Source organism: Pezoporus wallicus, unplaced genomic scaffold (assembly GCF_028554395.1).
Source record: "Pezoporus wallicus isolate ANWC-B61680 ecotype Strahan unplaced genomic scaffold, APGP_CSIRO_Pwel_v1 contig_6464, whole genome shotgun sequence".
NCBI classification, from domain to species: Eukaryota; Metazoa; Chordata; class Aves; order Psittaciformes; family Psittacidae; genus Pezoporus; species Pezoporus wallicus.
Genome location: NW_026642130.1, coordinates 4,782,554 through 4,797,542, shown reverse-complemented (window position 1 = coordinate 4,797,542; position 14,989 = coordinate 4,782,554). Strand labels below are relative to the sequence as shown.

The 14,989-nt window shown below is 42.8% G+C and overlaps 1 protein-coding gene across 2 annotated transcripts in view; it reads left to right on the top strand.

The window, feature by feature from the left end:
- Window positions 1-14,989, top strand: part of CLIC5 (chloride intracellular channel 5) — a 72,342-nt gene that overhangs the window by 20,563 nt on the left and 36,790 nt on the right. The window contains exon 1 of one of the 2 annotated variants that reach the window (XM_057427524.1): window positions 439-814. The exons of the other annotated variant lie outside the window; for it this stretch is intronic. Coding sequence (XP_057283507.1) covers window positions 752-814 — 63 coding nt within the window. The 5' untranslated portion in view covers window positions 439-751. Of the gene's footprint in view, window positions 1-438; window positions 815-14,989 lie in introns of those variants that run through there. 2 annotated transcript variants of the gene reach the window in all.

The window sequence follows — 14,989 nt, the reverse complement described above, 5'->3', positions numbered from 1 at the left end:
TACACTTTTGGGTTCTGTACCTCTTTGTTTTCGACAAGGGGTTTTTGCCAAGGCAGAGCTCTGCTATTCAGCACCCTCCTGGGCCAAGGTAACAGCTAATGCACACGGGGAGGAAATTAGGCTTTTTTTCCCCCCTTACCTTTCTTAGCAATAGCAGTATTAGGACTTTGAACAGCCAGAAGCAGGACAAACACTCTTTAGAAAAGAAGGAGAAAACATCACTGTTGCTTAAAGCAGTGAAACCAGCCTGAGGCAGAACTTCCCTCTTCCCATCACCGGTGATCCCAGCTGTAGAACAAGGGAGGGACCAACAGAAACACTGAAATTGGGGAAGAGCAGAATTATGCGCTCAGAGCCTGATCCTGCCGTAGGTACCAGGAGCTTGTCTCCTCCCCTGTGAGTTAACCCCACCCTCTTTTTTTATGCTCTGGGCTATTTTGGGCAGGCAGCGAGAACTGCGGCTCTGACAGATGAGATACTGTACCAGAGCACAGCAGCACTTGTTGCTCTGAAGGACTACACAGCCCTAACAGGGACTGCTGCTGTGCTGCCTGCCTTTTCTTATGCTTTTAATTATTTATTTATTACCCGCAAACTTGTTTTCTGCGCTGGTTTCGAGCCTTATCCTTACAAATGATGTTTTAAGAGCTTTGTGAGAGCTGTTTGGAAGGGAAACCCACCTGCTGTGCAGTTGAAGCCTCCTTTTGCCACTTGGTAGCGGGAGATCAGCCGGTAGCCTTGGGGGTGAAAAATGACAGACTCTGTTGCTGCTAATGGGGAAGGAAAGGACCCTGAAATTGAGCTCTTTGTGAAGGTAAGTTGCACTGTGAACTGGACGCTGGTGTGACTCTCAGATCAGCTCGGCTTCTACTGAATAATCAAACTTTAATTCTCTGGCGCTGAGTGGAAGCGGTGCTTTGACAGCCTGTTATCTCCTGCGCACACGTTTGTACTGCTTTCTCCTTCATGACATTAGAATTAGGTAATGTTGTGAAGGGAGAGCCAGAGTTCCTGTGTTTTATTGCTATTTCTCCCCTCGTGAATTTGTCCTGTTATTCTTAGCCTGCTGCCTGCAATGTGCTGTGTCCTAACTTTAGGCTTTTTAGTTTAGCCACTAAGAATCCTGACTTCCTTCTCCAGTTTTGGGAAGAAAGCAGGAAGAGCTGAGGGGTACCATGGTTTGGTACCTCGGCAGAGGCTGTCAGGTCTGAAACGCTAGCGGAAAGTGAACCAAAAAGGATTGAGATAAGCTGGCCATATTCTGATTATTTCCTGCAATACTTTTTTGTTTATTTGTTTGTTGTTTTTTTTTCCTAAAAAAAAAAAAAAAAAGCAAGCAGATTTTATTCTCATTTTCCCCAGACTGAAGCTCATGCTGATTTTATGCAAGGGTAACAGAGAACAGGAACCGATATAATGAAAATATAGAAAAATCAGTACATCTGTCACATGGTAAGATTTCAGAATGTCTCAGATTGGGTACATCTGTTAGTCTTGGGCTAATAAAATCTTGCCATTAAAATCGTATGTTCAAACATATTACATATACAACCTTATTAATAGCAAACTTCATGCAAACTCTTCACTCCCAGTGAAGAGCTCAGATTTTTTGATGTTCAGAGCATGTTTGAAAGCTCTATGTACATTGAGCCTGAAATCCACTATGCGCATCTAACATGCAGGTGTCTGGTCTCTCAGAGCCTAAACCATCCCTGTAAATCAATATGATTATTATCAATATACAGGAGTTACATCAGACCCTTTGTAAACAAAGTACTGGATGATTGGGAAAGAAAATTCCATCCCCTCCCTTCTGTCAAGTTGAGGGTATATAATTGCTTTGTACTCCCTGATGGATATTTTGGGCTATAAGTTGAAATGTCAGCCACATCCATGGTGTGTATACATGGCCTTTTCACGCATCTTCCAAAACCAGTCAGTTCGGTGCAGCCTTTCTGACAGAGCCAGCATCAAGGTCTTTTTCCTTTGCAAACAGATTTTACAAGAATTTCTGGTTCATAAATGCCCAGTAGATCCTTTGTGTGTTAAAATGGACCAGCATGGGTCCACATACCCAGACACTTTGCCTCCTATAGGCAGTTTCTATAAGAGTGAGTTTAATAGAGATGTTTGTGGGCTAAAAAATAGGTTAGTAGGATTGTTTGGCGCTCTCTTATCACAAATATATTCTGGAATGAAAACGTTTAGCTACTGATTCATTTTAGTGCCCACGCTATTTTATTGAGGCTGATACGGGTGTTTGTGATATATGGTGCTTTGACTGCATCAGCTGTTAAAGTGAAGGTCATTGCTCAGATTCATAGCATGAAATTCTGGGTCCATAAGGTACTAGAAAAAAATTGCACTGCATTCAATTGAGCCATGCCATCACCTGAAGATTTATAACTCCAGAAAGAACATTTTTAGTAATGTGACTTCCTGCATAATGTATGTCACAGAACTGCATAAAGACTCTCACATAAAACCCAGAATTTGCAGAGCTGGAGCAAAAGAATTAATTGGTATCTTCCTGCAGACTTTCCACTTAGGTTGAAAAATTGCAATTCTTGATGTTTTGGAAAGGTGCCATTAATTTAATTAAAAGTCTAAAAAGTTGTATAATGTAACCAGAGTGTGTAAGTTATACAGCTCAGAAGCTGGAAAATAAAAAAGAGAACATTCAACAAGAGATGAGGAAATTGCTGAAAAATAGGAGCATGTAAGAGAAACAGGGTCAGAAATCTCGTCTGGAGCATGAAATTTCTCCGCTCTTGTGAGACCCCACCTGCAGTACTGTGTTCAGCTCTGGCCCCCCAAGACAACAGGGACATGGACCTGTCAGAGAAAGTCCAGAGGAGGCCACGGAGATGCTCAGAGGGCCGGAGCACCTCTGCTACGGAGACAGGCTGTGAGAGCTGGGCTTGTTCAGCCTGGAGAAGGGAAGGCTCCAGGGAGACCTTAGAGCAGCTTCCAGTTCATAAAAGGGCTGACAAGAAATCCGGAGAGGGACTTTTGACAAGGGCCTATAGGGACAGGACAAGGGGAATGGCTTTAACCTGACAGAGGGGAGATTGAGATGAGCTCTTAGGCAGAAGTTCTTCACTGTGGTGAGGCACTGGCGCAGGTTGCCCAGAGAAGCTGTGGCTGCCCCATCCCTGGCAGTGATCCAGGCCAGGTTGGATGCAGCTTAGAGCAACCTGGTCTAGTGGAAGGTGTCCCTGCCCATGGCAGGGGGTTGGAACTGGATGAGCTTTAAGGTCCCTTCCAACCGAAACCATTCTGTGGTTCTATGATATTACTAAGAGGAGATGAACAGGAGAGAGTCTGCAAAGGCGAAGGCATTTTGTTTTATGCTGGAAAGAACTGAAAGGTGACAATTTCTGTATGAGTAGAAGATACTGGGGCAAGTGACACATCTAAATATACTGAACCACACTTGAGGCCAGTTCAAATAGCAGGAGATGTTGGGGCCGGTGAGCGTTCCATCACTTGATTTTTGTGGATCTAATACTTTACTCAAGGAAAAGAGTTCTGTCCTCCACCTTTGAAAGAACATACAGCCAGAAAATGCAGAGATCAGTGAGAAAATGTAGGGCAGGAGATGTGGCCTGGAGGAAACTGTATCTTCCACGAGCACAAACAAACCAGAAAGGGCTGTTTTTCACCTGTCATGGAATCTCTAATAAAGGCAGTTTCTGTCTCAGGTTAACGAAAGGTGTTACACAATTGCTGTATTTCACTTTTCTGTTTAACCTTAAAAAGACAAGTAGAGAGGTGATTGTAAACAGAAGAGCCTCTCTGTAACCCAATGCAGGTTAGCTGTCTCCTGAGCTGTGCAGATAGGCTGGGCACCACTAGGACACAGCTGAGCTGCTCTGGCACAGACAGGTTACATGGTTATCACATCTTGTTATCATCCCCATTGATTTTACTGTTACTGTAACAGTGCCCTAACCTGGATCTATGAGATCATTTTGTGAACAAGTGTTTGTTCTTGCAAGAGGTGCTTGATTGAGAGTAAACCCTCCCAAATCTGGGGCAGGACACAAGCAGACTGCTGGTGAGAACGGGCAAAGGTGAGGCCTGCCGGGGAGATGGTGCCCCCTTAATCAGATCTGCAGGTTGTGTGAGCAGGCCTTATGTGAACACCGAAACTCTCCAGCTCCGATTCTCCCTCTAAACTTGTTTGACAAGGAACTGGAAGAGGCTGCCAGAGGAAAAGGCTTGCTGTGCGGTACCGCGAGACGCTGGCGGCAGCAGCCTTGGGGAGGTGAGCATCGGGAGGTAGCGCTGGTTCAGTGCTTAACCTGGCTTGTTGTAACTCAGGTTGATTTTAATTAACCTGGGGCAAAGTGCGTCTGTATAAATGACACCCTGTTGGAAGGTATACTCAGCTTTTCCTGGCAATCTCGCACCTGCATACTTGAATGTAACAGCTGAACTGGAATGGTGCTCTTTTTACATGCAGTAATTCAGACTGTTAAAATCCATATGGGAGGATCACAGAATGAGTGGGTCAATCAGAGAGCCTGGCTGTACAGGACACAGCACTCATCCTGCTGATTTAGGGTGCTCCATCAAAAGCCCAGGAGTCACTGCTCTCAGGAGGGTGTAGCTGCCCTTCTCCTCAGCCTTGGACACAGTTATCCCAGAGATTATTCCAGTGAGGTGCAGGATTTTTATGCATTCTGGGATTTCTTTTCGTGCATTTTTTGGATTTTTCACAGAAACTGTGTCTGCCAAAAGGTGATTTGCGGCTAACCTTGGTTTGGGTTTTGGTGAACTGCTGCTATGTAGCCTTGAAGGAAGATACAAATACAAACGTTACTCCTGGTAACAACCCGTAACTCCTGGTTGGCACAAACAGCCATTCATTCCCTGCTATTAAGGCTCTTGTGGTTTTAATGTATGAGTTTCTCTGATAAGGAATCTCATTTCAGTTTCAGAATTTCAGGGTTATGAAAACAAATAATGACTTTACAAACTGGGAGAGAGAACTTGACAGGAGCCTTTTAACCTATTGCATCGGGTTTGCATGGTGAGGTTTTGGTAGCAGGGGGGCTACAGGGGTGGCTTCTGTGAGAAGCTGCTGGAAGCTTCCCCCACATCTGACAGCCAATGCCAGCTGGCTCCAAGTTGGACCCGCTGCTGGCCAAGGCTGAACCCATCAGCAACAGTGGTAGTGCCTCTGGGATAACGTATTTAAGAAAGGGAGAAGGAGCAGTTGCAGCAAGAGAAAGGAGTGAGGATATGTGAGAGCACCATCTCTGCAGACACCAGGGTCAGGGCAGAAGGAGGGGAGGCCGTGCTGCAGGCACCAGAGCATAAATTCCCCTGCAACCCATGGTGAGGCAGGCTGTGCCCCTGCAGCACATGGAGGTCCATGGTGGAGCAGATCTCCACCTGCAGCCCGTGGAGGACCCCACACTGGAGCAGAGGGCTACCCAAAGGAGTCTTTGACCCTGTGGGTAGCCTGCAATGGAGCAGGCTCTTACCAGGACCTGTGGTCCCATGGAGAGAGGAGCCCACAATGGAGCAAGTTTGCTGCAGGACTTGCGACCATGTGGGGAACTCACGCTGGAGCAGCCTGCTCCTGAATGGCTGCACCTCATAGAAGGGCCCCACACTGGAGCAGTTCATGCAGAACTACAGGCCATGGGAAGGACTCATGTTGGAGAAGTTCATGGAGGACTGTCTGCTGTGGGAGGGGCCCCACGCTGAAGCAGGGGCAGAGTGTGAAGAGTTCTCCCCTGAGGAGGATGGGGTGGCAGAGACAACATGTGATGAACTGACCACAACCCCCATTCCCTGTCCCCCTGTGCTGCTTGAGGGGAGGAGGTAGAGAATTCAGGAGTGAGGCTGCTCCTGGGAAGAAGGGGAGAGCAGGGAAAAGGTGTTTCTAAGATTTAGTTTTATTTCTCATTACCCTGCTCTGATTTGATTGGTAATAAATGAAACAGAGTTCGCAAGTCTGTTTTGCCCATTATGGTAACTGGTGAAGGATCTCTCCCTGCCCGTATCTCAACCCATGAGCCTTTCACAGCATTTTCTTTCCACTGTCCATCTAAGGAGGGCAGTGATAGAGTAGCTTTGGTGGGCACCTACTGTTAAGCCAAGGGTCAGCTCACCACGCCAGTTGTAATAATACAGTTTCTGTAATTTATTTGCTTCATAGACCGCCCTTGAGAAGAGCAGAAATCAGAACCAGATCTGGATGGTATAAAGTGAATTTCTGTTTCTTGAGAAATCTGGGTATTTCACTGGGTTTTATGAACTCAGCTCTTGGCTTCCATACAAAATCATTCCTGCATTCAGCGAAACTTTCTAGGTAAAGAGGAAATACTAAAGAGAGAAAAGCACAAGGAAGAATAACGATACCGACACATCTGGTTAAACCTGTCTGGGGCTGAAAGACCAACAATAGCATTTTTGCGGATCCTTGGTCATGAGGTTGGCCAAACCTTTCACGCTTTGAGAGGGATGTAGTCACCGTATAGGGTAAATGCATGCACTCTCTGGCACTTCTCAGCTGTCACCCTGGACATGGTGTGAGCACAGGGGTTATTATAAACCTTGCATTTTTCATCTCTTCAGAGCTATCAAGCAGGGGTGGGCACCACGGTTCATGTCTCTTATTTTGGTGAAGCAATGTATGATCACTGGCCTAAGTCTCCTCTTCTACTGCACTGGCCTTCAGCATTGGCACTGAGGTTACCAAATTTACAAGGTTTACTGGCAGTCTGGAGGAGAATAGCCTTATTGGGTTTGTTTAAACATTTATAAACATGTTTCATAAGCTCCATGCAGGGGCTCAGGTGTTTCAGTGTAATTCTGGCTCAGTTTCAGTTCCTATCTTGCTTAGGTCATTTCAAATCATGAATGACTGGGTTGAGGCCCATAGAGGCTTAATATATCTATAATGAGCATAAGAAGAGAGTCAGGCTTCCTAAAATTGAATGACGAATAGCGATTCAAAATAATAACTCCACTACAGACACAGTTAAATCAGGGAAACACTCCCTCTTTGCTTTTCTGGTCTTTTAAGCAAGCTAAAGGTGAATGACAGCCTTAGGTGCCACAGTTTGTTTCCTCGTATAAATCTCTGTGACTACTTGCTTTCTGTTGAGCTTGGTAGTAACAGTATCAATGTTAATTGTGATCAAAACATCTGATTAAAATAAAAAATGTTCAAATGCTTTGTTGAATATCCATAAATTCATTTCTTTAAATGTCTTTAGAAATTGGATCCCTAATTCAAATGGATAAGACTTCAGAAGTGTTCAGGGTGGGTTATATTCCATGGCCATAAAAGCCAGTCAGGTTTGTAGTGCTGAGTTCAGAGGCAGCAGATTTAGGCCAGTTTAAGTTCCAGAGGGACCTTAATATGCTTGTGAGGTGGGCTGATGCCAACCTTATGAAGTTTAACCATGCCAAGTGCAAGGTCCTACACCTGGGTCAGAGCAATCCCAGGCACAGCTACAGGTTGGGCAGGGAAGAGATTCAGAGCAGCCCTGCGGAGAAGGACTTGGGGGTGTTGGTTGATGAGAAAATGAGCATGAGCCGGCTTCAGTGTGCGCTTGCAGCCCAGAAAGCCAACTGTATCCTGGGCTGCATCAAAAGGAGCGTGACCAGAAGGTCCAAGGAGGTAATCCTGCCCCTTTACTCTGCTCTTGTGAGACCTCACCTGGAGTATTGTGTGCAGTTCTGGTGTCCTCAACATAAAAAGGACATGGAACTGTTGGAACAAGTCCAGAGGAGGGCCACGAGGATGATCAGGGGACTGGAGCACCTCCTGTATGAAGACAGGCTGAGAAAGTTGGGGCTGTTCAGCTGGAGAAGAGAAGGCTGCGTGGAGACCTCATAGCAGCCTTCCTGTATCTGAAGGGGGCCAGTAGGGATGCTGGGGATGGACTCTTCATTAGGGACTGTAGTGATAGGATAAGGGGTAATGGGTTAAAACTTAAACAGGGGAAGTTTAGACTGGGTATAAGGAAGAAATTCTTTCCTGTTAGGGTGGTGAGGCACTGGAATGGGTTGCCCAGGGAAGTTGTGAATGCTCCATCCCTGGCGGTGTTCAAGGCCAGGATGGACAGAGCCTTGGGTGACATGGTTTAGTGTGAGGTGTCCCTGCCCATGGCAGGGGGGTTGGAACCTGATGATCTTAAGGTCCTTTCCAACCCTAACTATTCTATGATTCTATGATTCTAAGTGTGTTTGAGATCTTGTTTAAACACCACCTACTAACTCCTTCCTCTGTTACAGCTTTTCTGAGCCTGATAGTCAAACCTAGTAAACACAGTGTTTTAATTCTACCATGAGAAACTGGGGATATTTGTAATTCTTATTGTGCCTACTTAGAGATCACCACCAGGATGCTTTTGGCGCTCTATGTTTAGCTGCAGATTGCTCTTTTTCCATCTCTGGCAGCAGATATCTCATCAGGCTCACAGGTTGTTGTGTCATGGCTCAGTGATGACAGTGAAGCTCCAGTAAGTGTCCCCAGGAAACTTTTATTGGCAATATATGGCTCTGCGGTGGCTATTCCCGAACAGCAAATGTCACAGAGATCATTTGACATAACATCCCAAAAATACTCAGGGATCCTTTCCAAAAGAGCCAGTAGGAAGTACGTTTGCCTGTGCTCCAGAGTGAATGTTAGTATCAGTTCACCTGGCTATGTCAAATATATCTTGATGGAAGGCTGTGTAAGGATTGTTTCAGATAGCATATTGATCATCATGGCAACAATATTAGTTCTTGTATGACCCATAATTCCTCAAAATCTGGCAGATACCAGCAAAATAATCGCAGCAATGCTGCAAAGAGGTAACATCAACATTAGCATTTCCAATATTCAGGAAGAAGATTTTTCAAATTACTCTTGTTTCAACAAACAGATATTAAAGGCCTGTGAGTCTGAGTGTCAGTTTTATACATAAATAACAGAAGGATTCAATTATCCTTTTTATTTTAGCAAAGGCTGACTCAAAGTCAACCAGTTGGAATAAGGAAGGGTTTGGATTTGTGCTGGATTCATTCTTGTCCTGGTATTCAAATCTATAAATCTTATGCAAACTAGGAAATCAGAGCAGGTATTAAAGGTGTTATAGTAGGTACTTTGAAAATAGCTCAAAGTGGTTTGTTTGACACAGTAAAATTTAATGTGGGCAAAGTCCAAAATAGTTCCTTACTCCCTTTCCTTCCTTGGCCTCTCCATTTGTTTGCACTTGTGTATCAATGGCATGCAGTAAAACTCATCTAGATGCAATTTTGATGACACACAGTAAAACTCATCTAGATGCAATAACAGTGATATATATTTACATCTGGAGCTATGAGTTAAAAAAATCTGAGATTTTTGTAGGTCTGATAAGTTTAATCAGCATCATGTATTCCTGGCATGATTTTTTATATTACACTTAAGCATTTAAACTTATTACAGTGGAACAGAAATAATTCAAAAAGTATTCAGATCCAAAGCCAGGAATTTTATCTAATAATACCTAAGGGTAGAACTTTCTGTACCTGATTGCATTTACAGCATGTCATTGCTGTTTGCTGCACAACTTGATTGCAAGTTCACACATAAATGTAGAACAAGGTCCATAGGATGTTTTCTCTGACTCTTTGATTCTTTGTAAATTAGTATTATTCTGTCCCTCTCAATAATAATTTCAAAACTTATCTTTTAGAGTGTTTAGGAGTTTATATGTATCCTTTTATATGTATCCTTTTTAATGGTGGTGTTCACTGGCTGAAGTGGATCTTCCATGATATACCGCAGATTTTTTGATTTAGTGACTCTGGTGCACCACAGAAATTGCATAAGGAGAGGTACTCAGAAAAGAAACTGGGACATGCAGCACCTGAGCTACAGTTATGTAACACACCATAGCATTTTTGCTATGTTTTGCCATCTTAAAATTGCCCCTGTGTTGTCAAAATCTGAATCAACATTTTTTGGACTTCCCATTATATGAACAGGTCAGTGTTTCAGCGCTTTATTTTATTACAAAACTACAGCAATAGCTCCCACCTTTACAAACTCTGTTTCCAATTACTTTTTCTCCAGCTCTAATCGAACTATGAGAAGGTTCTGCCATGCAAATTTTGCAAGGTGTTAAGCTCTGTAATGTTAGTAGGTTTCTACCTGCGTTCTTGCAAGACTTCTATTTACTTTTTTTGTTTTTCTGCCTCCTTTAGCAAGCCAAGGCAAGTTATTCAGACTCTCCTTGGTAAAAGGCTGATAAGCAGTCCTTCTCCACCAGAGGTGGATATATTGCGGGAGCAGGGAACATTCTTCACCCTTATTCCAGTATGGCGTACTAAGCACCACTTAAAATAGAAGAGGAATATATGATGAGATCAGGTCTCCAATATAGAGCTGTCTTCTGGCAAAGCATATTGAAAATCTCAATTTCCTGGACATAAAATATATCAAACTAGAGGAAACACAGCATTTGCTCTCAGGTAGAGGCCATTGGGTTCTTTATTTAGTATCTGGACGTGAGCTAGCTCTAGCGAAGAGTTTGTGGAGCGGTGCTAGCACTGCACTGTACCCAGACAGGTAGTGGTGCTGTGAGGAGATCAGTTTGAGCTAATTGAAATGTATTTCAGAAGGATTGCATTGTAATAACCTATTAAGGCCTCAGTAGGACAATGGGAGTTGAACCTATCCCTTCTATTGCTACTTTGGCATAAATGACATTGTATTAAGGATGAAGTTGCTCAGATAGTCATAATTTGCTCTTCTCATTCTTGATTGTCATTAATTTTGTGTGTGGAACAGAAGACGGAAGCCCATGGCATTCACCTGTATGTGCTTGAATTAATATAACAAGGATTTCTAAGCCTAATATTCAAGGCCAGAGCTGACTTTCATTTGCTTTAATCTGACTTAATGGTGCTCTGTATGACCACCCTGGTCCCCTGCGACATCCTTTAGGCATAGCTCTTGTGTCTTCTGTTTTTTACTTATCACTTAGCATGACTGATTCAGTGTTCACGTGCCACACCTGCTTAGTAATTAATTCACAGTAAATATTCCAATAATAAATACACAAATTATACTAGTCACAACTAAGCTTTCTTATTTTTTTCCTTTGCTGTTAGTAGGGAGGGTCAAGGTTTAGATTACCTTTTGGCTGGCTATTTGAAGTGCACATGGGTCTAATGTGTGTTTTAATATTGGAAAATACGTAGAGAAGAATAATTTTAAGGCTCAAAAAATCCTTAAGGCAGTCTTTCTCATTGAAGTAAAAGACCAAATGTCACTGACCGCAATATTAAATGTATCTGTAGGGGGCTTTTTAATATAGTGATAACCAATATAACAAGACATTAATAGTTAGTTAAGGTCAGATAGAGTCAACTTAGAAATAAGCTTAAATAGTAACTGTAAAAGTGATTAACCATTGGAATGAGCCAGCAAAGAAGTCATGCCCTTTCTTCATCTAGTTCAGATCAAGACTAGATATGCTGTAATGAAACACATAGTTAAAGTCAATGAAGGAATAAACAAGCCATAAAATCTACAAACCAGGAAGGTATTGCAATGGAGGATATCTTGTCAGACCAGAACAGGGCTTGGTTTAAGCACAGAAGAAATCTTTGATTTCCGTGTCTCTGATAGATAGCACAAATTTGGTGGAAGACAGTCTGATAGAAATTATATTCAGAGGCTGCTTGCATGTCTTAAAATATGTCTTGGTGTCCTGGGTGTGATGGTGGGATATGATTAGTTCAGGTGATGGTTAAATATGCGATTGCTTATCTTTCTCTGGATATGAAAGGGCCAGACTTCAGAAGTGCCTCTAAAGGTTGAGGAGACGCTGGCTTGGCCAGGGCTCTCAATGCTGTGTCACTATAGGTCAGACCTTGGGGCTGAGATGAAGGAAGAGCTAGACTGGAGATAAGAGAGCTGAATTCCCTTTGTCTGTCATTGCCTAAGTCATGCCACATCGTTTTGCCTTGGCTTAATTTCCTATGGAAAATTTGCACCAACATTTGTGTTCATATCTGTGTAGCCAGATAGCTTCTCCAGCTAAAATTGCCTTCATAATTTTTCTTTACATAGAGGAATGACTATAAAAGCTACTCAAGCCTTGTGGATTAACTCCTCACAAAATACTGAATTAATTCTTAGGTCAGGCAGGTGCTTCACTAGATCAGTTGCCAAGCTTATACTCCCCATGACATTTTAACACCCAAATAAGCATCCTGAACCTCACCACGCACCACACATAGCTGTTGTTGTTTTGGGTGCTGGTGTGTGTCTGTACCTGTATGTTGTCTAAAATAAGTGGAAATCAGAGAAAACAGCCCCGATGAATTGCTATTGTTGCTGGTGTTTTTCTAGATTGTGATTCAATTTGTGTGGGTCAACAGGCATGTTGTGCTACTGCTTTCCTTTTGCTTTTAGCTGCTGAATGAGCAGCTTCAAACAGATACAAATGCATATCATGGGAGGAAATTAGTTTCTTTCACTGCCCTGTGTTTTGTGATGAGCCATTGCTGCTGATTCAGTGTGCAGCTGAAGACCTGTTTCGTTCATTTATTTTATTTATAGCATTTTTTAAAAAGCTTTTCCTGGATGATGAGGGGTTGAATCATGGAATACTCTTGCAGGTTACAACATGTATCAGAGTGGCCATTCTAGTTGTTTTTCTGTCCCCAGTTATTTTACCTGTTCAGGACATACCAAGAGGACCCAGTCTTCAAATGCCATCATTATTAAGCTGTTTTTTCAGACTTCCACTGGCATTTGGGTAATTTTATTGTACTTTTATACTCTGACTGTTGACTCGCCCATGCAGCTTGACAAGGAATAGTCTTTTTGCCTTGATTTACTGAGTCGCCTTTTCTTGTATTGAGGGGCTCTAACTTCAAATTTTTGTTTTTTTCTTTTTAAAGTCAATGTATCTGTGTCTCCCCATTAGGCTCTAGATCCAGTTCTACAGCTGGGTCTTGTTTGAGGTTCAAAAATGATCTGTTGCTTCCTCTGCATTAAACACTCCCCCTACTCCAAGACGGAGACATGAGGGTCTCCTTAGGGTGCCTGAATGTAATCTTTTGGGGTTTAGTTCATCTCTGACTTCACAGCATTTAGCCTGCAATAAAGGCAGATGAACATGCATGCAGGAAGACTTTTTTCAGATTGGGAAGTATTATCTGCCCATCCTGGTATGCTGAAACCAGCAGGCCTGTGGTATGTTTGTATAGGGACGCCTCATTGTCTCACTGGCCTGAGTATGATCTTTGCCTGATGGCCTCATGGTTCAATGTTTGTCTCAAAAGAGATGATTCTATAATATTATTAATAATAATAACATCATCATCAACAACAATAATAATAGCAACAATAACAATTTTTAAAAGTGCTAATTGTGCACAGCCACCCAGTTCTAACCTTGGAGAGCCTGGGTAGTCTGTGACTAGGAAGGGAACTTAAAGGAAGCATGGTCCCACTCCCCTGACAAAGAGAGAAACCTTGAAATATTAATTTCCTTTTCCAGGGGAAGGAAATGCCTCCTTCCCTCAACCTTGGCCACTCCTCTCAGCCTTGTCTGCACATGTGGCAGCACCTTGCTGCAGCTCCCATGGGAAAGAAGGGATTTTTCAGAATCAGCCCCTGGACATCTGTTCCACTCTGGGCACTGAGGATTATTTTTTTTTTTAATGAAATTTGTAAATTATTTAAATATTTTATTTATTTAAAATTATTTCTTTAAATATTGATTTAGCATTTATGTAAAGCCATATCTAGGATCTTTGAGAATGAGCAGAGTTAGTGGTAATCACACTGCACGATGCTGTCAGAAAACGGGTTATTGTACTGACTGATGCTTAGCTCTTCATTGGACATGTGAATTTATAGGATTTCTATGTATTTGTTATTCTTCAAGAACCACCTGTGTGCTTGGCATTTCACAATAGTAGAAAAAAACCCTCAATTTCAGAGAAAATTGTAAGTAAAGATGAAAATAATACCTAATTCTTCAGAGCTGAGTCAGGTACTTGAGTGAACTTGGCCTAGCTGTACACAAATGTACATAAAATGTTCAGATATTGTCTTGCCCAATGCTAATTTCTCAATTACTTCATTAACCTGGAGGTACCGATAAATTTTTCTTTGAGGGTGCTTGGCATATGGAATTCGAATGGCATTCTGCAGATTGCAGTTGTTCAGGCTAACAGCTCTCTGACAGCCTGCAAATGGAAGCTGCTGCCTTCTCTGAGCAGGAGCACAGGAAAAAACAAAGTTCTGCCACAGAAACTTTGTAAATGAAGCAGGATGAGAATTAGCCTTTCTCTAGAAGGTCTAGTGGAAGGTGTCCCTGCCTGTGGTGAGGGGGTTGGAGTTGGATGGGCTTTAAGGTCCTTTCCAACCCAAACCATTCTATGATTCTACGATTCTGTGACTGACAGAGCTTGGTTGAAGACTGTCTTCCGAGGAGGAAAAGGTGGCATCTTCTTCTGAACATGATAATAAATGGGTGAAGGGATTTAGAGGGCATGATCTCTGTGTCACATTCCATTCCCAACATATCAAATGGGATTTGTTTAATTTTAATAATGCAGCTGGGTGACCATGTCAGAGAAGGGACCGGAGATTTCAGATTTGATCACTGAAGCCAGTGAACAGAATGTGTGGCTGAAAGATGAGGGGCAAAAAATGAAACAAAATTAAGAAAGTGATTTATTTTTGAAGAGTAAAGAGAGTGAGCAAGAAAAAATTGTGAAAAATGTCAGTGATTGCTTCTGAGACAAGGTATGATAGGAAAGAACAGGATGGAGAAGAGTTTTACTGTATGATTATTATGCTGGAATCACTGCTGGTCTTCTTGGAGAGTGGTCCACTTGGAGCATGAGAGAGGGACTTAGGAGTGATGAGAACAAAACAAAAAGATGATACTGGAAATAGACAGCATGGTCAAGGATGCCAGGAGTGAAAGGACAGTAAGAGGTGAAGAGATGCTAGGGAAATTGC